Genomic DNA, 25762 nt, shown 5'->3' with positions numbered 1-25762 from the left:
CTGTATAGATTTTATTTACAGGGGGCAAGGAGTTACAAACTTATGCTTGTGTTATCAACTCTACAAAGAACATGTTACACTTGAAAGCTTACTGAGCATAATGGATATTTAGTGAGTCTTCATTTTCAAATGTAATAAAACCCACATTCAGTGACTTACAGCACTGTTAGGACTAAGTGCTTTGGGATTTAACCAACAGCTCAGCCGACAACCACAGCTATTACCCTCAGCGATGAAGAAGGAAGAAATCTGTGGAAACAGGACAACGCAGTGTTACAAGGCAGCATTCCCCCGATCCTCAGGCACGTTAAGACTCAAACTGCAAGGAAGTGGAAAATGTGTTGTGGTTGTAGTTCTGAATTTTACATGTTAGACCTACCTCTAATTAAAGCAGATTATATGTTACGTGGAGTGCCAGGTTTTGTGTTTCAGTTCTCCCTGGAAAGTATGCTATCTCCTGCATCCCTGCTGCTGTGGCTAACTGACATCTTTGAGCTAATTTGGTCACCCTTCAGGTGCATGTTAGAGAGGAGCAAACCGGAGAAGAGCAGCATGGCCACGTGCAGGAGAAGGTTGCTTTGAGCTCTTCATACACCATGGCGCTGTTGCTGCCTTTAGTAAACTAGTGTGTGTTTTGTGCGTGTATTCTTAGCTTCTCTTTTAGTGTTCTTGCAACACTGGATGTGTTCTGCATTTCCCAGCCAGCAAAGGTCTTGCAGATGGAGAGGGCTTTCCTGTAAATGGTTTTTAGCTGTGCACAAATGATTAACAGCTAAATCAATTGTGTCAAAGGTTGAGCAGGCTGAAGCAAATAGGCACATCTTGATTTTAGTCTGGGGCAAAGTCATCTGAAACGGAAGAAAAAGGCAAACAAGCTTTGCACGTTGGAAGCCATCTTTCCTAATAGTTTGTCCTCCGTGTGTAGAGAGGAAAGGGCAGTTAATCACTGACTGCATATTCAGTAACATTAGGTGAGAAACTGGCTGCCTGAACAACAGTCCTTTTTTTCTGAGCAAGTCCCACAAGGAATCAATTAATGTGCTTCTTCTTATGTTACACTGCTGTTGTCAAGTTGCTTAATCTAAAGATGAAGAAGCCAGTTGCTTATTTTTCAGAGACATGGCTGCATAGTCTGAGTAGTATAAGGTATAAGATAAATATGACACATGAAGAGGTATAGCACTTAGCCAAAGCCATTACATTGAGGTTGTCAGTTTTGTTGTGTATTAGTGAATATGGGTTATTTTATCTTCAGTGTCTTCATTCCCATAGGAGCAAATTAAAATGTAGTAGCCTCTGTGTCATAGAAGCAGCTGACACTTCCGGCTCTAGACAGGCAACTATGGTGTTAAAAGCCATATTTGCACACAGTAAGAGACTGTGTCTCTACAAAGAGCCTTTCTGCTTGTCTAGCAAGATGAGGGAAGGTGGGAAAACAGAAGATACTCACTGTTTGTGCAGTAGGGAATCTGATCCGTCTTCTTCAGAGAACTTTTCTCTCTTTCAGACACTCAGTGTAGGTTAACACTAATTAGGAGAATCAAGGGAAGGACTGCTGTTCCTCACGAACTAAAAAAAGCCTTGATGCTCTGAATTCACCTCCTTAATCATGGGCTGTACCGAAAGCTAGAAGGAATGTGACGGTGAAGGCCACCTTGACAGGCAATTGAGGGGAAAATCTGCAAGATTTTGAAATTTCTGCTCTGCTTGTGAAAGCACAATTTAACTGATGGAAATAAGTCCTTGGTAAGTTCCTTTCCCTGGTTAGGTCCATTGAATTAAGAGCGAGAACAAGAGAACAACTGCCGTTACAACGCAGTACCTAGCAAATGCCAAGACCTTGGTTTCAATACCCTATCAGGTCTTGCTTCCATGGACTCTTGGCACTGAGTGTATCTTGAGCCTGCAACTCCTGGCTAAAAAATAGAAGAGCTATGAAATGGGATAGAAAAGCTAGCAAATAATATCAGATCTTTAAAGACTTCTTAAGTAAGGCATAAACAAAACCATTCTGTAGGAGAGAAGAGAAGGCCTGGAAAGACAAAAGTGAAACCCTCTAAATAGAAGAAGCAATCTCTTCTCACCGCTTCCCCTTTGCTGACGAACTTCTAGGTAAGTCCAGAGTTTCCTACCCTTTAATACCTGATACTTAGGTTCTAAAGCTGCACGGACCACTAGTTTATCTAATTGGATCCTAATGGTTTCCTCTGATTTTCCTCTGAAAGACAAATAGACATTAAAAACAGAAATAAATAAATGATTTTAGTCTTATCTGTTTTCTTATCTGTTTCTAGAAGACCGTGTTTAGTTTACTCATCGCTTTCCTCTTGACTGTTTCCTTTGCCAAGACTTGAGTATTTTATTTCGTTTGTTAAAATATTCATTTTTTTTAGTGTCCTGAAAGGACCATTACAAATGACAGTGTAAACTGCTTCTGAGCTGGTCTTTATTTTCTTCCTACTTCCCTAGCAGAAAGCTATGTACTAACAAAGTTTACCTTGTTAATTTGCCAGGTGGTGGGTCATCTGTTGTTTACTGTGAGGAAAAATGACCTAGTAATTTATCCTTTTCTGCTTGAGCCATTTTCAAATCCCCTGGCAGACTGAACCAGAGTTGGGGTGATTTCGAATTGCTGGTGGTACCTGGGACTCATGAGTACATCACGTTCAGCGTTTACTTTGTACACAGTCAAACTGTTCCTATTTTATGCAGTACTGGGCTTCCTAAATGTTTGTGGCTTTAGGTAAGTGAATGTTTCTAAAGAAATATCCATGCAGTGATATGATAAATATTGGAATTCAATACTGATTGTCTGCTTTTACATTGTATAGCAAATAACTGCTATCTTGAGCTGTTTCTAATGAATAGCAAAAGACATTATTTAAAAATGAACACAGTGCAATGTGTCTGATTTAAGGAAGTAATCCTTTCTGATAAATCTGATAGGATAAAGCGGTAGGATCGTGTTGTAACACAGTGGAAATTTATTTGCAATGCACAATCACTTAATGTACTAGCTGCCCAACAGTTTTGGAACGATGAGGTTTCAGGTTTTTGGGGGTACATACACGGAAAGAGTCTGGCTAATATTTGTTTCATTCTCTATTAGCTTAATACAATTTGCTCTTTCAGAGGACTGTGGTTAATCAATGACCGTAATGTTTCTGATCTAACTAAATTTTTCCACTGTTCTCTGAACTTTGAGCTCTGATTTCACGCATCAGTAGGCTGATGAGTTTTTTAATTCCTTTATTCTATGCAATTTTGAATATGCAGTAATGGGAGCCCCTTGCCAGGCACTAGATCATACTTGAAGCTTTAGTTGATGCTATTCCTTATCTTAGTGGAGGAATTGGTAACATCAGTGAGGTATGAAAAGAAAGTAAATTGCCCATGTTTTACTTTAGTTTTCCCGCTTACAAGGAATAAAAGTATTAAGCGCTACAAGGAAGGTATTTGTTTGGGATGAGGATTTAACCAGAAATACTGGATCCACTGAAAGACTAGGCAATGTTTTGGCTGTGGCATCGTGGAAACTTGGAGGCAGTTGTCATGTGACATGATGAGAGAGTGGCAGGGGCGAAGAGTTGAGGCTCGTACTCCAGGTTCATTACTGAGATGAATGGGATCGATGAGTTAGTGGCTCTTCATGTGAACTGAGAGTAGAGTCTAAAACTAATGTTTCTGCCCAGCCTGAGCAAAAATAGCCTACTTGCCAAGCAGAGGTACTTTCAGAAACGCTGAGTGTATGTCGTTTGCATTGCGATTGGTGTTTGTCATGGAGGTGTCTGACCTTGGAGTTGTTCGTTGTGTCTGACAGTGAGGCACTGAAATACTGTCCGTACAGCAAGCAGCAGGTAAAGAGGGAGAAGGGTGCCGATTTTACTATTGGCCACTTTTCTAGGTTATTTTGGAGGGCCTGTGCAGCTTGAGATGAAGCCCAGGTTGTTGGCACCTCTGTTGTTACCCAAACAGGCTAAATCAAACGTGTGTACTGCAGCCACTTCCTGAGTGGTCTGTAGGCTCTGTCTTCAGGCTGATAGTTTTATATAGGGCTGGATCTACTCTTGGGCATTGAAGAGTGGACAGATTTCATACAGAATTAAAACCAGTGTGAGGTCAACACTGAAATCTAGAGATTGCATTGAGGAATCAGTGAAGTCTAACAGGAGTTAATTATTTTTGGCATGTAGATTTCCACTTGTATAGGTGGGAGCTGTTCTGTCCTCACAGCTCAGTGATTTCACATGCTGAAGTTGTCTTGCTTTGTTGAATGTAGTGGTGAAAAGGAGTCCCTTAAATTCAGCGGCACCAACATGAGTCTGACCAAAGGCAGATGGGCCCGATCCGTGAGCAGTCTGCCGCAGCCCATTGAGTGTGTGCTCTCCAGCTGGTCATCATGGAGCAAGTGCGATCCCTGTCAAAAAAAACGGGTGAGTGTTTGTGGTCTAAGCAGGAAGGCTGAGAAAATGGAAGTCAAGACCTTTTCCAAGCCTTGACTTTATTTGTCCATGGGGTTGGACAAACGGCCAGGAGCTGCCAAGGAAAGCACTTCACTGCAAGTGCTGATGTAGGGAAGGCTGCAAGCTTTTGCTTTCAGGTGGCTATTAGCTCTCTCCAGCTCTTCACCCACACGGTTACTCCAGTGATTTCCATGCTGTCCTTGGATGGTGTAACTCAGGCTTATTTGAAAGAGGAGGGGCGTTCTGTCCAACACAGTCATTTTCTTCCGGGGGTCCTGCTAGTGCGAAGCACCCTCACCACTAATGGGGGACCTGGAGACACTCAGTGCCTTTCAGGATTAAGATGCTTTTTCTTGTCTTCCTGGGAGCATTTTCTATCCAAGGAACCCCATCAAACTGAGGGAGCGATCCTAGTAGTGGGAATGGCAAAGCGCCCCTTGCTCTGTACCGTGCCAGGTTGGCTAGAGGGACATTTGTTAACAAGCTGAAGAAGCTGTCCTCTGGCTTCAGCCAGAATAATCAGTTATGGGAGCTGGGAAAAGTGAAGCTTCGTATCAAAGAGTTAATCTTAGTAGCTGGAAAAAGGGAGGAGGGATAACATATTGGATAGAGTAATTGACTATTTCACAGCAGTGTTGTGGGTGGAAAAAAATCTCTTAATGATACAGAGGGCCAAGCGATACCCAGACAGAGAATAACAAGGGATGTCGTTACCAGTGTTAATTTAAAGGGAGGAGATAAAACCGAATCTTTCCTTATTCTTTCAAATATCCACACTACCTTGTCAGGCTCATTTAAACAAACCATCAGATAAAAGCAAGCATCCCTTCATCCCTTTCAGTCCTTGCTTAGTAAAATTAAAACTCTCCTAGATTAGAAACCTTTCAAATGAGGTACATTACTAATACCTCATTTCTCCACACTACCTAATATTTTTTTCTTACAGCACTACTCTTAGATCAGATCTCACCAACACAAACTTTATTTTATTAACTAGGGAACCCTAAAATTCGTTATTTCTATACACTCGAGTCAGTATCTTTTATTTCATCACAGTACAGGTTTGTCCGCCTGGAACAACCTTCTCAGTTCAATGGAGATCCATGTGATCATTCTGATACAGAAACTGAAGACTGTGTTACAAATAATCCTTGCAGAAATAAAGTTAGATGTGAAGGTTTTGTATGTGCGATTACAGGTAAGTAATGAGTGAGTGAGAAATGATGGTGCTCAGTTGACTTCTGTGATAACACTACTCTGAACTTTCTGCTTCTACAAGATTTTGCCTGGCTAAAGATATGTCAGAAGTTGACCCAAGTCCATCCATGCTTGGTGTTGTGTTCGCATCAGTGAATTTGAGTGACTCTGTTAGCCAGTGTCTGTCACTCTGAAGCATGTCTTTAAAATCTCCAAATAGAAAATTAAAAAATTGTCATATCAGTAAGATCTGTAACACAAACGGATCAAATGATCTGACAGCAACCGCAGAACGTGTGCCAGGCATCCTTGACACATGCCCAAGAGCATGACAACTTATTGTGGTGGTACTAGTAGCATTTCCCTCCATCCATACGAATGACTAATCAGTAGGGGACTCTCTAAATAGTGTGGGGAAGCAAGGCAGCAGTTAGCCACATTCAAAAGTTGCTCTGCTGATCCCTAGGGGTAAAAGAGCCCAGGAGAAGCAGTTCATGGAACCACAAAGTAGGGAAGCACCTAGAGCAGCAGATTGGTGGGCTGCAGCTGGAAAATCATGTGCTACAGTGAGAAGGACTAACATCCAACGTCATGGAGCACTCCCTGCCACGCTGTTGGTGCTAGCTTGGTGACAGTGGGTCCTCAGCAAGCACCCATGGGTTCTGAACAGCTTAGGCTGCTGAAACTGAATACTACCTTCTTCTAGTAACTGGCAGCTGTAGCCCCCTGCTTGTCTTCCCACTTCTGCTTTGCCACTGCTGTTCCATTTGTGTCCATGCAGCAGTGAGGGAAGTGCGTGCAGGGAGCAGGGCACCAAAGCAAAGGGGAGGCGGATGGCAGGCAGAGGTCAGCGCTGGTACCTGGAGATGGGGCAAAGTTGATGCTGGTGCACTCCATTTAGCTGCTCAGGAAGGAAAAGGGAAAGCCACCTTTGAGCTGTGTCCCCAAAGCAAATGTCACTTTGTCACTTACTAGTTTTTTGGTGACACTGTAGAAGAGGGATTCTATAGTTGTGGATATAAAAGGAGGAAAAATTTATACGAGATCTGCTGAAAAGTTTCTGTCATATGCTAAAAATTTTTTTTTTTGCAAAAAAGAATTTCTGTCCTTTTTTAGTTAGGATTTTTTTCCCTAAGTTGAGGAAAGAATTTTAAGGTTTTGAAAGTTTTGAGCAAAACTGAGTAGACGGAGTTTGAGGATTAAATATCAGAGATACTCCATGCAAATGGGAAATATTTTCCATCTAGTTTTGAACAATGCATTGCAGCAGTCTCTTATTGTAATTCTAAACTCTCTGACCCAGGGATTGTGATTTTGCAGTGTTACCACAAAGAATAATAATTGGCTATTTTATGAGTAATTTATACATTGCATCCTAGGAAGGTGCATTACACGGAGGCTGCTTTGTAATGGGGATGATGACTGTGGGGACCAGTCAGATGAAAAAAACTGCAGAAAAGTATTTAGAAAATGTGACCAGAAGATGGAGCAATATTGGGGAATAGAAAACCTGGCAAAAGGGTAAGTCAATGACCTTAGCATGAGCCGTTTTCTTATTAAAGGTTGGACAGATCTTAGATAAATATTGAAAGATAAATATTCAAAGATAAATATTGAACTGAGAAAAGCTGTCACAACTGCTGTATCCAAGTGTTATGATCCAGTAGTCCTTGGGTCCTGATCCAAAGCCCAGTGAGAAAATTCTTATTGACTCCATCAGTATTTCAGAAAGAATTGTGGTGAGTAAAAATCACGGAAGCACCCAAGTAACTGTACATGGTACACAGTGAACCCTATAGAGAGAGCATCAGCTCAATCTGCAAATACGTCCTGCGAAAGCCTGTGCGTGCACTTTATATTGCCAAAACTTACCAAGTGAGTGAAAACAGAGGTGTAAACTCCAAACACTTCTAAAATACCTACATGTATGTGCGTTGTCCTACACTTTAGAAATTAATCAGTGAGATGAATTCTATATTCCAATTATTCTGCACAGATGTAAGTAAAATTAGCCTCTGGCCTAGTTTGGTATGTGAGGAGCAGGGATGTCATGGCCTTTAGGAACCAAGAGACCACTTAAAACTGTGGCTTTGAAATGAAAACAAAGGAGGGTATATTAATGTCTGAACAGACAGTTATATCGTTCTTCATGGGGTGACTTAAACTGGCATCTTGGATTGCCTAAACTCTGAATCTAGCTATGAATTTGTATTTTGCACTATATTGATTTGGCAGGACCAAAATGTCTTGGATAAGCTTCTAACAGTAGTGGAAGATGGTGGAATTTTTGTCCTTTGCTTGAGTGGGGCAGGATTCAACCCCTATGTTCACAAGTGCCAGCTTTGTTGGGGATTCAAATCCATGTCTGAACTGATGATCCGGCTTTCACTGGTTCGGATTATGGCAGCTTTCTGTTAAGATCCTGCTGGGTGAAAACTGCTTTTTACTTCAAAAAAAAGAAGAAAATCACATTGCAAGGAAAGAATGATAATTTCTTCCTCACTCTTGGGAGACATGGCTTCTGTGCTTGTCATTGCTAAAGCTTTGTACTTCTGAGTTTAATCAAAATTAAAAATAATGTCAGACAATTATAGAAACATGCTTCTCATCTCTTTGAAGCTACAATTGCTCAGTAATTTGCTTTTAGCAGGCTCCCCTGCTTTTCAGTTTGTTCTAAAATTAGAATTAATATTTTACGGCTTGAGAGCTGTTATCATGCAAGTCTTCCTCTCCAAAATAAGGAGGGGCAGATCTAGCAGAGGCCTGGAACATTAATGGGGCAAGAAATTGACTATTAGCGATATTTTTCTTTTTGTGAAGTTTCCTCTAATGATTCTTGTTACTATTTGAGCGTGAGTTTGTGGAGCTCAGTACCGTGTCCTCAGCTGGGTGCCATGGGGGTGAGGTTAGGCTATCCTAACAGTGACCAACGGAGTGGTGGGACAGAAGTGGAAAGCAAATGAGCCTGGTTTAATTCCCACCTCTGAACAGGTTGCAGTGCTGTATCCTTGCTGGGTGCAGACAGGTTATGGTTACTATCCATCATCCACTGAAGTCAAAGGAAAGCTTCCCAATGACTCTCGAGCCACTTTTGTTAAAAGATTGCTTCAGCAACTAGACTTTCTTCTGGGACAAATTTTACTCTTGTCCAGTGATCTGTGGTTGATCTTTGACTAACCAGGCAAATATGACTGAAAAACCAGAACAAAGAAATGTGAATCAAAAATGAATCCAGACTGATGAAATAGGTGGCAAACCATCCTTTGAAGACCCTGCTGGATGCTGCTGCATTGCTGCCAGCGTGCAGGAGAGCTTGGGGTGTGCTTGAAGCACCTGGTCAAGCTGTTTGTCTGGTCCAGTTTGTGCTGCTGTTTCCAGGAGAGCTCCTCTATACCTTCCTTTGCAGTGCAGGAGCCAGTGCTCACCGCTCTCTGATATTCATGGTTTTAGCACACTAAAGGGTGCAAGTGCTGCCAGTGCTGTGGCAGTTATGCTCTGGTGTCTCTCCTAGCTGGGTAGGTGAAATTGTCCTTCTGTAGGTAATACTGTGTCCAGCAAAGTGTCAAAATTCAACTCTATCTTTTATTTACCTGTTAGGCAGTTAGGTTTTGCTGAGCATGTGAACTGAGCAGATAGTGGAAGAGGCAAAGCTTTATGTCAGAGTTCCAAAATAAGGAAATGCAAAACAAAGAAACCTCAGCCTAGCAAAACGTCCCTTTGCCTTTCTCAGCCGTGCCATTTGCTCTGCAGCCCTAAATCAATGCTAAGCTTAATATTTTGCTGCTGTAATTCCTATGCAGGTTAAATATTTTCACAAACGACTTGGAAGGATCAGTTCTTGATCACAGGTACTACGCTGGGGGATGTTCTCCCCATTATATTGTGGACACGAGATTTAGAAAGCCATACAACGTAGAAAGGTATACCCCAGAGGTAAGTGTCAGATTCTTGTGTAAATAAACTTGCATACATATATTCCAATAATTTTAGTGCATACTGCCAATAAAACTTTATAACTAAATCATTTTATTAACCATTACAAACCTTGGGAGATCAAATGGAATAGACTGAATTTAGTCCTGGTTCTAGAATGTCATCATACCACATGCACTCTGTGAACCAGGACAGGCTCCCTTATATGAAGATCTGTGTGAACTGAAAGAGATGGCAAAGTTTCCTTGGACCTTCTGATTACCGAATCTGAGCATAATCTTCCCATTTCCGTCTATAAAAGATGATTTCATCTGGTGGGAATTGTGTTGTTAATTTTCAACAGAATTGTAAAGTGTCTGGAGACCCACTATGAGAAAGCTATCAACATGCAACAGCTTGATATTTAACAGCACACCGTATGTATTGTGTGAAAGCCTAGACACCTCGATAACTTCCGTAGAGTTTAATCACCTGCAACGGGCATCAGAGGTGTATTTCAAACACATCATATATTTGGCTTCAATGCTTTTGATGACTTAGCATGATATTTTTGAGTGCTGCCCATCAGGAAACTTTTTCCTATTCAAATTTTAAACTTGTTTAAACTTTCAGTGATGCCTGTGTTTAAGACTTCAGTTTCTTTGCATAAGAGTGACTCAACTGAGTGTGCCTCAGGTCCCTGCAATAGGGAGGAGCTAGTAGCTCTCCTGCTGCTGCAAATGAAGTGTTCTTGAAGGCATAGTGTTAACAATAATAATGCTTTGCAATTATACAAGGCTTTTCATCTTCCAAGTGCAAGCTTTAATTCACATGTATATTTGTATCTGTACTCCCTCCCCATGCTTCAGGTATACAATCACTAAGCAGGAAACAAAATATGTTGTTTTTGTTTTCTGTTTAGACCAAAGGCAAAAATGAATTTACACTGACTGAATATGACTCCTACTCAAATTATGAAAGTAATGTCCTGAAGGCAAAAGCTTCACAGTCTGGCTTCAGCTTTGGTATAAATCTGCGTTTGTTTGAACTCGGTTACAGTTCTAACGACAGGAGGTTCAAGAAGTTCTTTCAAAGGATGAAAAGATTTTCTTCAACTGTAAGCACTGTTCCACTTAATTCTTTGCTACCACATTCTCTGTATTTGTGCATATATTGATTTGATCCCCATCATCAGGTCAGCAGCCGTGACTAGGATAAACGAAATCTTTCCTCCTGATTGGATTTTGCAGTCTGTATTGGTGAAGTGTTCAGCCACAGCTCCTTAGGTGTTTGCAGCACCCGGGAGCTTTTCCATTCACAGATCAGCCAGGAACCAGGCTGCCTAGCCTCTAAAATCAGACAAGATTGAATGCAGTGAGTCCAGAGTGCTGTTGGGCATGCATGGTTAGCATTAGAGAATGTACCAGATCAGACGAAGGAATCCTGTCTCCCTCAGTGACCGGTACCAGATGTCTGGGAAGAGTAAAAGATCATGTGACCAAAGCCTGCTGATACTTCTTCTGAATACCCTCCTAGCTTTCAGTCGTCCGTGCTGGGGTGGTACTCAAACTGACCCGGAAGTCCCTCTCTGTATTTAATTCTTTTGGCCCATGGAAATGCTTGGAATTACATTAGTTCATACTGGCTAGTAAAGTTGTTTAAGAAAACAAAGCTGAGAGATATATTCAAATGGCCTCCCCTCCATACAGTAAAAACGCTAGTAGGAGATGTACAAATTGCACTTCTAACCAGGTCTCCATGCTGCACACCAGCAACAGGATGTTGCGCACATTGACGTGCCAGCCATTAAAAGGTTCATATCCATCATACCAGCCTCTGGGCTTCGGAAGTGAAAATTACAGGCTTACCCAGTTGGATACTGTTCTTTCATCAAAAGAACGTAGAGCAGGACATACATTGCACTGGGCAAACACTACTCCAAGGGAAGCCACACTGGTAAAATTACTGTTTAGCTAATGAATCCTGGAGTCCAGCATTCCCTCTGTCCTATAGGGAGAGCTACACTGAGTAATTTGGAGTTCTGGGTGAAAGAAGGGCAAATGTGATTTTTTGAGGTTCTAGTATTTCTGTGCCTGTAAACACAGTCTACAAAGCAGTCTATGGCGTGGATGTCTTTGTGATCACTGCAGAGCATCATCTCACACACGAAGAGCCATTCCTCTTTTAGGTGGGTTCAGCAAGGCAGGAGCTGTCACTTCAGTAAATGATAATGGAAACAAAGAGGCTAAACTATTCAACTGTAGGGCAGCCTTGACAAAAATGTAGAATGAAAACTGCTAGCAGGCCTTCCATGGGTTTAATTATAGACTAACACATGCCGTTTTACTTCGGTTGATGTGATGTATCTGCGGTATACATCGTTCATCAGACTGGGACACGCACAACACAAAATACGGATGGCGCAATCGGAGATTTGGTCATAGCTGTAACCCGATGCACATTTCAAGCTGGCTAGAGATGCTTTAATCTATAACTCCTAGGGCTGTTTTGTGAGATTAATTTTGGGGTCATGGGCAATATCATTTGATTTCTTCTTTCCATCTGTTACTGCTGTAAACACACCGAGCTTTTGTCAACGGCTTAATAGTAGCACTGGCCTATGTCTCTCCCCTCAGTATACAGTGCATCCAGGAACGGGAGTGTTCCTTGTTGCTATTAAATTTACATTTGCTTCCAGCAATTGGGAACTATTCCAGGGAGTCTACTAGAGCCAGTACCCATGATGATATCTGATGTATATGAGAAGTATTTACAATAGGTATCCATAAAGAAACCCAATACTAAATCTTGATTTTATTATTTAACATGCAGAGTTCTACATTAAAACCCCAGTATTGTGCTTTTCCTGCTGACCCAAACAACTGCACACTAAATTCCTTTGGACATGGCAAAAGACTACTTCTGTTCCTGACTTTTATGCCAGAAAGAGGATATATAAAGATATATATAGATACACACACATCTATACAGATGCACATAAGTGTGGGTCTGTTTGTGCATGCAAGTGAGTGTTTTCCTCTTTCCTTTGAGTTTTGGTAATGGCATGTTCTGTGGAGTATAAGACGTAACCTGGGTCAGCCAGAGAATGACTATTTCACAGATAAATTAACAGGATTTCAGACTTTGAAATTTTTCAGGAAAGAGGTTTTGAGAGAAAAGGGCTGGTGTTAGGGATGGAGTACTGTACTGGAATGCAGCTTTGAGTCCTTGCATCCTCGGTCTGTCAGAGCAGAGTCTTGAAACTGGGTTTCCCTACATCCCAACTGAGTGCCTGAGCTATCACCTAACCTGCAATGGGTGTCCCTTCCTCTTCCTTCTCCTCTCTCTAATAGCCTGCATATCTGTCCTGGTCCTCAGAAACTTGACTACTAAATGTTTTGTTGGTTGTTTTTTTTTTTTTTGCTAGATTAAAATAATTCCAGTCATAAATTGTTAAACTGATAAATCTGTTAAATTGATAAATCCTGACCAGCATAAGTGTTTAATGGCAAAGAATTACACTTTGTCAAGAGAATTACAGCCCTTATCTCCTTTGGATTCTCTTTTGTGTCTGCATCTCGCGTAGTCCAGTAAATTTATTCATGCCCGTTCTGAGCTGGATGTTGCCATTTATAAACTGAAGCCCCGGGCCCTGATGCTGCATTACGAATTCATGCAGCGGCTCCATCAGCTACCCTCAGAGTACAGCTACGGCGAGTACAGAGAGCTCTACAGGGACTACGGGACCCATTACATCACTGAAGCTACTCTTGGTGGCATCTACGAATATACTTTAGTTCTGAATAGTAACGAGCTCCAAAAAGCAGGTATGTGCATCTGATACTTGTGAAAAAGCTTTGGGGCCAGATCCAGCCTTTCTGGGTGAACACCCTTCTGCAGGCACCCAGTGTTGATTCAGATGAGAGGACAGGAAAGAGAGAAGGTGGAAGAAGTCAACAACGTTTCAAAGAAAGCCTGCAGGAAATATGGGAGGAAGAATATTTTATGGCTGCAAATAAAGAGCCTGGTTTTCAAAGCACGCTCAGCATCATGGGCTTCATCTAGCTCTCAAGCTGTGGGTGCTGTCAGTTCAGAAAAAGGGCCCAGTAGCGAGTATTTTCTACGGTGCTTCTTGGAAGCTGGCAAGATCTGCAGATGAATGAGAATCGCTTAGCTTAACTCTTTTCTTAGCTTTGAAAATGTTCATCCAAGTTTTTTTTCCAGTGCCCTTGAAATGACAGTTTTGAAACACCTTTAGCTTCCAGAGCTTTTCCAGAACGTAGGAAGCAGTAAATAATTTGCTGGGCGACTCTTTTAAGTCTGGCATTGCTCTTGCTCTTTGACTCTGGCTTCCTTTTTTCAAGAAATGACGATTGTTGTAGCATAGAGAGAGCTGTGCGACATTAATCAATAGCTGCACTCTCTTATTTATTCATTGGCATGGGAGTAACTGCCTCGGCTGCCTATTTGCAAAAGCATTTAGTGGACTCTGCTGTGTTGCAGTCAGTCTGTTTGCTCTTCTGCTGTCTAGGAAGTTGCTAGGTTAATCTATAGTCAAATACAGCCCAGAGGGAGAGAACTTAGATTTGTATTTCAGATATTCAAAACAGTAGCACTGCCCAATTTCTCAGATGTTACTGGGGCCCACTACAAGTAATATTCAGTTGCACATGTGAAATAATGTACATTTTTGTTTGTATCAAAATACTGTCTAAAAGTATCTGCCGACCTAGATCTGGATCCTTCAGTGTTACCAACATTTTCAGCTATCCACAGTTTTGGCAGTCTTTCAGGTAGGCAAGATCACAAAATCTTGCCAGGCTGTAAGGCTATAAGTTCTCACAGCCATTTGATAGCTCCAGACAGATTTCAGGCTTCGCCCTCTGAAGCCCTCGTTACGACTGTACTGTCTGTGCTCCAGCACCACTGGAAATCAAGTCGTCTTTTACAGATCTAGTATCATACGCTGTGTTCCATGGTTGGTACTTGTACTGCTCTGTCATATAATCCAATATGCCAGATGTGTCTGTGTCACATAATTTGATGCCTTCTGTGGGATAGTGGGCCGTAGAGAGGTGTGGGTTGTGCTAGGTGCTGTGTGGGGATATAATCAAAGAGCGATTCCTGCCTTCGAGTACATACGGACTAAGAACATTAAGAAAGACCATACTGGGTCAGTCCAAAACTCAATAAACCCTCTTTTGTGTTTCAAAAACTGGACGTTATCAGATGTGAGGGAACAGCGTAAGAGCAGGTTAACCATATAGTGATGCTTGCATTGTGAATTCATGTAAACTTTTGTATCCGTGTGATCTAGAAGTGGGTTTAACTCCGTCGTGTTAAAATGCAAAGAACTGAGGAAAACCAAGGGGATTAGCACAAAAAAAGCAGAAAAGGAGAAGTGATCTGTCTGGTATTTACCATGATAACTACCTAAATATTCTTGAATGTCAGACAGCAAGGAGTTTGAGGAAGGACTTTGGAGGATAATGTGATAGATTTGCAGATTTTTAGGGGTAATGCTTGTTTGTAAGGAAAAAAAATCACAGTATAGCTGCATGGAAAAGCTTCCATGAAGCAACTGACATTCTTCTGGTAGCAAAGGACTGGAGATCTGGGCTTGCAAAGGGAAGGTAGGTTACTTGACCTATTACGGTTTAAAAGCTGGGGTCCTGTCTGTGGGGATGGGTGATACATGATCCTTTGCTGAAGATGTTTGACCTTTAAGTCAAAGAACAGATTCCTAGCTATTGTAACTTCATATAACCGGGTACAGCTACTCTGGTCATTAAAAGCCTCCTCTTTCAGCAGTTAGCTTGTGTTTGCACTTGATTTTGCAGTTCTGTGAAATGTGGAGTGTCGTTTCATTTCATGTAGATATGGTAAATATCCCAGTGAAGGTTTCTTCATCTCATTTCCTTTTTCCTGAAGAAAAAATATTTAGCAACTTATATTTTCTGGGGATGCTGAGATAAAAATAATAAAAGATTCTGAAAATAGAATGGTTTTATTTATAACACTTCTATGTTTTGGTATGCATTTAAGGTTATTCCCTGAGCGATGTCCAGAAATGTGCACAGCATGGCTTTAACATTGGTGCAACTATCAAAGGCATCACTGTGAGTTTGGGAGTGACTGATGGCACCTGTAAATCCCTTTTAAAAGAAATTGGAGGTAAGCATGAAACGCTTCTAAGATTTTCCTTCTAGCCTTTGTCATAGTGAAAGGAGGATTTTGTGATCTTGCCTACCTGAAAGACTGCCCCACGCCCTCACAGGGGCTTTTGAATCTGTTGGCCAGCCTCAGCCAAGTTTAACAGAGGGGTACATGTCTCAAAGCTATTGTTTTCTTGCAAAGTTTTCTTTGTTGGGTAGAGAAGAAAGTTCTTCTCAGTGTCCCCTCCTTCTTCCTAGAGAAAAGCAGGGGCAAATCAACTGTTACCTGTCTGGTTTGGGCTGAGTGTCCAATGCACACACCAATGTGCTGCTTTTTGCACTGTAACAGCCCAAATGAAGGGAAGTAGCTAGCATACAGGGAGGTGCTGGTGTTGTGGGAAGCCCTCTAGGGCCAAGGCCGGAAGCTGGGAGCATTGCAGCGGCGGGAGGGGGCAGCTGAAGATATGCGGAGGAGAGCTGGCAATATTAATGGTGATGATGAACTTTGCACTGCGGAGTGACCCTCGGCATTGCAAGTAGCTGCCATAGGGAAGAAATTGGTGAGGAGAGACAGGATATGTGAGAGGAGAGGGTGGGGTTATTGCTGCAAGCGAGTATGAGGGGTGCAGGACACAGATCGCAGGAAACCAGGTGGCAGTGGTTCTGCAGCTTGTAAGAGCAATTTGTTCTTTATGTTATGACATTTTATCTTCCATTTCTCAAATGAAATAATCGTCCTCATGAAACGAGCTTCTTGTGTTAATGGAATTTGATCCCACCCCACTGAAGTAAACAGGACTTTAACCCCTGGCTGCAGTGGGAGCAGGCGCAGGCCCATCGCTCCGGCTGTTGCAGCCTGCACTAGCTGGAGTTTCCAAGTGCTTTTTGAGTGTAACCACACAGAAAGATCCTGATCCATTATCTCCTCATCTGATTACCTTATGGTGATCTAAGAGTCTTACAGGCTTTGAGTTAGTCTGTTTAATGTTTCTTTTGACATTATAATAAATGAAAGACAGAAAAACTGCAGCCTGAATACCACAGCCCTTCTTCCAGCCAGACTCCAATAGGAGCGAACCCTGCTTGTTTGTAAAGGCAGGGAAAATTTTGCTTGAAGTGCACCTGGCAGTTTATTTGGCCACAAGTATGTGACACACTTGTGGCCTTTCTCCTGTTTTCTCTCAGTGGGTTGGGTCATTTACAGGGGTGTTTTGCTGTTAGTTTATACTGTATTTGCAAACCACAAAGAAACATCCAAGCAGAATTGGCCAATTTTCTGAATGCATGTTTGCAGACAGCACCTTCAAAAAACAGTATGTGGAAGATTTCATTGCCCTTGTTCGTGGAGGAGCAAGTGAATACATTACCACATTGGCTTACAAAGACTTGCCGACTGCTGCGCTAATGCAGGAATGGGGAGATGCTGTACAGTACAACCCTGAAATCATAAAGCTAAAGGTACTGTATCCATCAGTTCATTCAGCCTCGCTTAGCTGAGTGCCTTGGAGAAGTGTATGTTCACATAAATGGGATTTTAAAAAAAACAGGGCAATTTCTAAGGCAGTTATTGGAACTGTATTGTGTAACATGGTGCCTCTAAGAACGGCTATTTGGAAGATCTGAGTCTTGCTGGATTAAAAGGGATGGTGCAATTGAAAGTAAGTGAAGTAAAGAGATTTTTTCCCCTTTCTAATCTGTCCGTGCAGATATAATCACTTGTTGCCTACCAAGCAAGTCGGACTATCCACTTTTCTTCTCTACCAATGTATCACTTACCAAAAAGATAGCTGTTAGCGTAAGTAGTAGAGTTTAATATGAGGACCTCCTTTTCTTCAAATTTCTCCTGTCGTCTTTGAATATTTACCAGGGACTATTTATCAACAATTGTCTTTGATTCAGAATGTCAAGAAGTTCACTGCAAATGCCTGGATGTTTGCACACCTTAGCTAAACCTTAAAAATATGATGTTGGTTTTGAAGAGTCAGAGTTTTTTGATCCTGAACAGGTTTACAAATACAAAGCACTGTAAAAGTAAAAAGCGAATGGAAGTATGCAGCAATTCTGCCTCATTGTTTTCAGTGTCAAAGTAAGTTTGCTCTAATTTTGAGTGAATAATACAAAGGTAAAGAGAACATCCTTTTAAAACTTGAGTTCGAACAGGTAGTGGTGGAAATTGATTTTGTTATTATTTTACAGTTGGTTTTATTATAAAATTTAATTTTAGACAAAAACATTTGTAGTTGTAAAAGATATTTGCTTTTCCTTGAAAATTTTTTAATGTCATTAAAAAAGAAGAGATGAATTCTAAGAAGTTACAAGAAAAGCAAAACCCTGCAGTTTGGAAATACTGCCAGTGCCCATCTGGCTCTTGCTTCAGCAGATGTGGTTTCCCAAACCCCTGGTGCACTGTGGATAGATGTTCCTCAAATGCACATTGAGGTCTCTCAGCTGGAGAAAACAGAAGTGCAATCTTCCACACAAGATCCTGCTAGCAGAAAATTCTCACACAACAAATTGCGACGTTCTTCCTTCTCTTGCCCTTTGGTATCTAGCCTGACATCTGTGATCCCGCTGTCCATTGAAAACCACAGACTGATGCAGTTTGGATTTGCTATCTATAATCTTTCATTTCCATACTGATATCCCTGTGGGGCTTGAAGATCAAAACCATCAGCAGAGTGTGACTAAATGTCAGCCCAAGAATGCTTAGTTAGGGAAAACTAAAGCAAATCAGTTCATAAATCATCTGCTGAGAGGACTTGGCAGGTCAATCTTAAAGTATTTCCTTATTTGTATGATCTGAATGCAAAAAGCCAAAGTATGGATCACAGGTAATTGATGAAGAGCGAATGCAGAGCAACAGGAAATGAGTGGGTTTTTTTCTTAAAATATTCTTCTATTTCTAGTAGCTTGAGACTGTAATAGCAGTACTGTTACCTTTCCTGCTTACTGTATTCTGGTGGCCTGTATAGCACATCTGTTATCTAACTAGCTGTATAGCAAGGATGGGAACTTGGGATGAATCCTCTAATGATACATGCCAATGTTCTCTCACCCACGTTAATGGATGCATGCCAACTTATAGGCCACACTTCAGCTTTTTTTTTGTTCTTGGGAAAAAAAATTAGGAGGCCAAAGTCTCCTTAGTTTCTACTGCACGTCCACTGCATTGTGCTTCCTGTTATCTTCAACCAGTGCAAAGACCTCCAAGCCTGTCTGTGATATTTATAGATGAAGATCATGATGCACTCCCGTTCGAAGGAAGTGGAAACCCTTCCTTGGCTTCGTAAAAAAAGAAATCAGCCTTGAAATACAGAAGTAGTTAAGCTGAAAGTGAAAATATGAATGCCCACGACTATATGCATCTGACCCTTCTGTGCAGCCATCTAAGGCCCGAAGGAACGTTTTGCGGGTGGGTTTTGGGGATCCTTTTTAAGTTGGAGTAAGGGAGCACTCATTAAAAGTACGTTTGGTCAAATCTGGTCTAAAATTTCCAAATCAGGAAAAATGGATGGGAAAGCATTTAATGAAGCTTCTGTGAAATTTTGCCCTGTTTTTCAGCTAGCTCTATGGCTGTTGTATTTCATTATGCATTTGAAATTTCTTTGATATAGTAAACCGACGGGAGGGTCCCTGAAAGAGTTCCTGATATTGCTGCCTTGTTTACTAGCTTTAAGCAGAGACTAATGGGAAACCTGGTGCACGTACCACAAGGCTGTCATTTCCCTCACCAGCTGTGCTCCCACAGAGCTGTGCGACACCCGCACCGTGTTGAACTTGGAAATGAATGCAGTTTCTTCCCTCCCTTTAGGCACAGCCGCTGTATCAGCTGGTGACTCCAACTGACTTTGCTAATGCAATGGCAATAAAAGAAAATATGCAACGTGCTCTTGAGGAGTTTCAGCTGGAGACCAGTTCCTGTCGCTGTGCTCCGTGTCGCGGCAATGGAATGCCCATTTTGAAAGGTAGAAGGATTTTGCACCTCTCGTCTACCCTCTAAGAGAAATGAGCAGAGAATTTGTGAGGAGGAAGGAAGCTTAGCTAGTAAGCTGCTCTTTACTCTCTCCTATTATTCCTATTTCAGATGATGAAAAAAAGGAGTTTTTAAGTCACTTTCTTCGTGGAGTGCCACTCTCTAGTAAAGACAAGAAAGTCAAGGGCTGTACCTTTTTAGTAGGAGTGATCATCTGTATCAGTTTTGAGAAAGAATTTGTTCCTATCTCAATTATGCATTTAAAAAGTTGACATCTTTATATCTCCTCCTTTGCTTTTAAGACGGCTTCCATCTTCCTAGAGAAGTTACTACTGCCTCAACATCAATTAGTGTTTGTATAAGTGTTTTGAAGATGAAAAGCTCTATCTAAGTGCCAAGCACTGTTATTACCATCACCTCCCCCCATTTCTAATAGAAGCTGCCCTCCTTTGGAAGCAGACTGTGATTTAAAAATGAAGGAGAAAAATAATTAAATTGAATCAAAACCACAGTGCCTAAACAGCGATAGATGAGCGGCTGTGATGAGCGGCTAACAAAAGGACCATTTTTTCAAGTGCCTAATTCCAGTCTGCATTTGCGAAAGTCCTGATGAGAGTCTCTGTCATCTAAATGAATCTAATGCAGAAACGACTGCTTCAGGTACCAGCTAGTTGATTGTAGCACTTAAAGGATTCCTCTCATGATTACGCTTGTTTAAATAACTTTGTCAGGATTTGACTCATGTTAGCATTTCATTTAGGATCTTCTCAACAAGAGGTTTTAAATGACCGTTATTGTTAGTAAGTGGAAGCTCTGGTCTGGAGTCCCGCACAGACCAGTCCTGAAAAGCTGTAGTGGAGTCCTGCAAACTCTTCCTCTGGCAGAAAAGCTAATTGAAAAGTGTCTGTCCTGGGTGCTCATTCTTGGCACAGCTAACAGTTTGCTCCCCTCTCAGCTCTACCAAAAAAACTCTTTAGAGAGGGAGAGGGGGACTATGTGATAAGCTGGATTGCTGAATTAGTGCATCGCTGTAGCTGGGGGACTGTTGAACTGCAGTACAGAGCCTGGAACAAATGGCTGGAAAGGCAAGAGGGGCATCACGGTATTCACAGTTTCACTGCTTTATTGCTGTTTTATACTTTTACCACTGGAGAAAAAGGCTGAGGTAATTTCGCCCACTGTTCCTTCCTCACAGAAGATGAAACACTGAAAAGAAATGGATGTCTGTAGGGAAACGTGGCTTGAAATGGTCTGTCATCCCACCATCTCTGCTTGCTTTCAGGAAGTGAGTGCAAATGTTTATGTCCCCTTGGCTATAGTGGCACTGCCTGCGAGATCACCAAGAGGGAAGGTAAGAAGGATTTAAAGACCAAGGAAAGAAGTGGGAGAGTGATCCTGATAAAGGGGACAAGGAAGTGGCTCGTACTGTGAGCCCGTGTCTCCCCTCATGCTGATATTACCGTGCCATCGTGGCCCAGGGCAAGAACAGCTTTTGGGTCAAGGGAAAGTCAAACACATAGACCGGATCCTTTATCTCTAATGTTAAGGGATTTGCTGCTGACTCAGGGTGCCATACAGAGTCAGTAAGTCTGTCCCCTTCCCTAGAGGGTTCATTCCCTGGTGCTGGCGAGGCAAGGATGGAAACGCTCTCTGCCTCTCTGCTTAACCATTTGTGAGCACCTATAGCCACAGAGTCTTTCAGCACCATCGCTGTTTGGTGAGCACAGGCACACCTGCACGTGCACAAAGTACCTCTTCCCTCTCTTCCGAATCCTTACAGCCCCTCTCAGGGTGACGTAGCTCGCTGAAGCCCCTCTGCTTTGGCAGGAAGGCCTTGTCTGGGTTGCAAAGTGCAAAGCAGACAGGAGAGAGGACAAGGAAGTACTGTAAGGTCTTCGTCTGTGCAGCCAGCTCTAACTTGGGTACAGTTGTTTCTAGGAGTGATGTCAACAGAGCTGCCTGGGGATGTTGGCTATGTTGGCTGATGGATGGGGAGAAATATGCCCAGGGCTGGCTATCTGCAGTCTGCCCAGCCCATGAGGTTAGGCTCCTGCAAATGGACAAATATGCTTTGGCTTTCCTCTTCTAGGAAGCTCAGGCAGAGGCTGGTGATGAGGGAAAGGTTGTGAGTAGATAGTGAGAGGAGGTAGTCTGAGGACTGACTCCGAGCTGAGAGCGTAGTCCTAAGATGGACTAGTTGGCTATGACCTCTGGAGCTTAATGCACTGGATAGGGAGTTTAGCACCAAAGTCTAATGCTTCTTTGCGCTCAGAAAGACGTGGCTTTACTTTGGCAGTTCAAAGCTGCGCAAGCCTTCCTTGCAAATATATCAAACTATGAAGTCCTACCTAATTTATAGTCCAGGATGAGCCTCAGGTCTCCTCCAACAGCTCAGTTGCTTAAGTTTTTCCCTTTGATACAGCCAGTATGTTGCAAGTTGTTTTTCCTCAGGTATGCTACCATGCATTTTAATCTTAAAATCTTATTATGTTGTTTTGAAGCATTTACTAATGTTTCCTGGCCCCTTTGTGTTGTTTCTCTCTCCTGACTGATGTTCTTAACTCCTGGTAGTATAATCTGTGAATTTAATCACTTTGCTGTTTACTTCTTCTAGATCATTAATTTAGATGCTAAATAAGACCAGTTCTCAGGCATCCAGAGCTCTGGCACCATCCCACAGTTTGATGCACTGCGTTTATCGTTGCCCTTTGTTACCATCTCTTATCCAGGTTTCATTCTGCATGACTGTGTCCTTTCCGAGCCTGGCTGAAATACATTTTAAGCCAAGATTTCACAGAGCAGAGGGTCAATTTCATAGGTATTTCTAAGCAAGTCTATGGAGTCTTAAACTGCACTTGCACCTTGTTTCAGTCTGCTTCCCACACGTGTTATCGCATGCGACCTTCCCAGAGACTCACATCCATCCACTTGTCAACATGGAACTTCCTTTTTCACTCCCCCCTCCTTTTTTATGCATTGCCTCTGCATTTGGCTCTGTAATTCTCAGAATTTCTGTCACTCACATGCTCAGAGTCCAGAAGAAAACAGTGTAATAGGAAAAGCAATGGATAGAAAGCTGAATATTCAAGCTGTTGTTCATTCAACAAGAACATGCTAACATTTCCCCTAGCACCTCAAAATGTGGCTGACACAAATTTTGTTGCTCTTTTTCTTACACAGACTTGAAATGGTTAGGAGGAGAAATGGACTGTAAGCAAATTTAAAACTAATTGATATTTTTTCCTTGTCTCTGCTGTATAAAGTGTAGTTTGAACATACGCCAGAAAAGCTGAACAGGGAATCAACATCTTTAAAACAATCATTCACTGTTAATGACTCAAGTATATTGTTAGTGGTGTGGACGGGGCATATCTGTTTGCATTTAAATATGATTCATGGAAGCTGACAGCTCTTCATCTGGAAAGAAATGCTTTATTCTGACAATCCTTTCTGGCTTTGTTTTTTTCCCAGATGCTGCTGTTAATGGGAACTGGGGCTGCTGGGCCAGCTGGTCTGCGTGTTCAGGAGGTCAGCGATCAAGGAGACGACAGTGCAACAACCCTGCACCGCGAAATGGTGGTTCATCATGCTCAGGGCCAGATGTTGAGACAGTTAGTTGCTAGAGGAAATTATGAGGAACTTGCACAAAAGAGATGAGCAATTTACTAATTGAGAGGAAAGACGTTAACTGACTGGCTTACTAAGTTAGCTTAGCTCTGCTTGTGGGTCTCATCCTAAGTGCACTGATGTCAGAAAAAATTCAGAAGTCATCGGGACCTGGGTGTATGTTATGAATCATGTCTGTTGGACATGATTTGCAATTGTCCCATAGGATTGAATATGCTTACCGTTCTTAGTATTTTGACTTTATTGCAATGGGTTAATTGAGACAAGCTTCATCTCCTGCCTTATTTGGTAGCTGTATGATTATAAGTTTTAATCTTTTGTTTCTGAAGGTTCCTTTGCGATAAGAAAAGACTGTTTGATCTTCATGCACCAGAATGTGGGCTAATACGCAGCTTCTGTGAAGACAGCTGTGTCATGTGGAGCAAAATACAGCATATTAAAGTCTAAATCTCGATGAGCGCAATAGTATCTAATGTGACATTTAAAGCAGCTGTACCTCACTACCCCAGTTTCCCATTTTTTTATTTGACATAAATTGTCTGTCATATTAGAGATTGTCTTGCAGGAGCAAAAAGCGAGCTGTGGAGAATATTCTGGTGAAACCAAGATATTGTTGGCCTATACAGCAGTAGTATTCTTATTGCAGAGATGAGCTTCCTCCTGCAGATTTCTAAAGTAGAGCAGATACACTTAGAGTGTCGGGTACACCCTGATGCACTCTGATACACTGATATGCTTGTTTCTTGGAAAGAAGAGGGAAGGGGAGACGGATGCCGCTGTGGCGGGGAACTGGAAAGCAGCTGCTGCTCCTTCTGCTGCTTGGGGATATTGAAGGGTAGGAGAGATGACTGTGCTTACAGGAAAGTCATGAACCCTGAACAGCAGCTGTCACCCCAGGAGTCCAGGAGCCTCCATGGGAGCAGGATGAGCAGCAAGCTTTTATGCAGCTCGTTGGCATGAGCAGAATACATAGAACGTTTTGGAATGAAGATAATTATGCACCCCTCGAATCTTCTCCCCTTCTCCCTTTTGCCTCTCCCAAAAGCTGGCTCTGGTTCATCTGTTTGATTCCATGAAAACCTGTATTTCAGCAGATACATTGCTAGTCTAGTCAGGTTTAGGGCATCTGAGATAGAAAGACTTTGCTGCGAAACAAGCCAAAGCCAAATGAATGGCGTGCCCTTTGTCACTGTCTCTGGGCTCTGAAGTCATGCATCAAAATCCATCTCGAACAAAAGAGAAACTCGGAACACTCTGCACAGTTTCAGGGCTAACCTGGCTGGCTTTGGTCCAGGGCCTTGTCTCCCAGTGCTTTGTGAGTGGTTACTAATTTTTGCACAGACATTTGGTGGGAGCATGCTGTAAAATAACTAGCGATAACTTTGCTCCAGGAAAATGATGCAACCAGTACAAACGTTTTCGTGAATGTTGTTTGTTTTCCAGCATTTCCAAGGTCAAGCACTTTTCCAAGGGTTTTTAGCAATGCTGTTGACGATGGGTTGGTATCACCAATTTCTCTTCTTTCCGATTGACGTTGTCTTAATGTGATTCTTATAAAAACAACCCCGGCTCTCTGACATTTGAACAATGGAACATGCATTTAGTTTCGTCCTCATGCCGCCTCCACACTGATCGACAAGGTGTCTGTGTGACAGCTTTAAGAAAGGAAGAGAACATTGCATATGTAAAAGAAGAGTGCTCTGTACTCATAATGGGCTACGTATTTGAGCTGCCAAGCCAAAAAATTTCCGTTATGCAGTATGTGACTACTATCGCTTTTGTGTGATGGAGGTTTGCCAACAGGTTGATTTAGGGTCATGGTCAAAGAGGTCACTGCTTATGGTAAATATAGTATTCTTTAGTGTTTTTTAAAGGGCCGATGTAGAGGCTCTGTAACAGAGGACCCTGATCACCAATTTTGAACAGCTCATGGGTGCCTATGGAAACACGTACTGCATTGCAGGTGCCTGCCCTTATTTAGAAGCATCGAAATAATCTGACTAAGAAACTTTCTTCTGACAAGCGAAGCGTCTGTAGTAAGCAGTCTGGCACAACCCTGTAGTGTATCTATCCCCTGCTTCTGCAAGCAGAGCCACATGTAGTAACCTGAATTTGAACTATCCCCTGATCAGAAGTGGCAGTGCCTGGGACTGGATGTTTGTGAGGTTTTTTTGGAGGCAAAGAGGAGAGATATGACAGTCTTCAAGATCAGCAGGATAGTTTTAAGTGAAGCACAATTTCAGTAGTGGTTGACTATTGAGCCCATAGACTCTACAAGCCTCCCACAAAGGACCTAACTTTATCTTGTCCTTGTGATTTTTTGCTTTGATTTAACTAATGAATGATTTATTATCATTTGGAGAGTAATAAAAATACTGTGCTGACGCTTTTATTGTTTCATTTTGGTACATATTAAATCTTGGTACCATCGTTGA

At 42.1% G+C, this 25762-nt stretch overlaps 1 protein-coding gene across 4 annotated transcripts; it reads left to right on the top strand.

The window, feature by feature from the left end:
- Positions 1-1424: 1424 nt before the first annotated feature.
- Positions 1425-25762, top strand: C8B (complement C8 beta chain). Of its 4 annotated transcripts, none has more exons than XM_068953284.1 (14): positions 1425-1746; positions 2018-2112; positions 2602-2743; positions 4280-4433; positions 5520-5661; positions 7040-7181; positions 9461-9593; positions 10495-10689; positions 13159-13399; positions 15618-15746; positions 17022-17185; positions 19539-19692; positions 20983-21051; positions 23172-25762. In XM_068953284.1, exons 3-14 carry the CDS (start codon positions 2652-2654, stop codon positions 23321-23323), a joined length of 1767 nt encoding a protein of 588 aa, XP_068809385.1. In that variant the 5' UTR covers positions 1425-1746; positions 2018-2112; positions 2602-2651; the 3' UTR covers positions 23324-25762. The 4 variants fall into 4 exon arrangements, with proteins under 4 accessions (XP_068809385.1, XP_068809384.1, XP_009681590.1 ...); XM_068953283.1 differs by having other exon boundaries at positions 2580-2743; XM_009683295.2 differs by having other exon boundaries at positions 2514-2743.

The sequence above is a fragment of the Struthio camelus genome, chromosome 8, assembly GCF_040807025.1.
Source record: "Struthio camelus isolate bStrCam1 chromosome 8, bStrCam1.hap1, whole genome shotgun sequence".
Classification (NCBI taxonomy): domain Eukaryota; kingdom Metazoa; phylum Chordata; class Aves; order Struthioniformes; family Struthionidae; genus Struthio; species Struthio camelus.
This window is presented reverse-complemented; position numbering and strand designations above follow the sequence as displayed.

Coding starts and splice junctions, on each gene's coding strand:
- C8B (XM_068953284.1), top strand. CDS start 2,652: ATGAGTACATCACGTTCAGCGTTTACTTTGTACACAGTCAAACTGTTC. Junction 7,182..9,460: donor ATAGAAAACCTGGCAAAAGG/GTAAGTCAATGA, acceptor ATTCCTATGCAG/GTTAAATATTTTCACAAACG. Junction 19,693..20,982: donor TGGAATGCCCATTTTGAAAG/GTAGAAGGATTT, acceptor GCTTGCTTTCAG/GAAGTGAGTGCAAATGTTTA.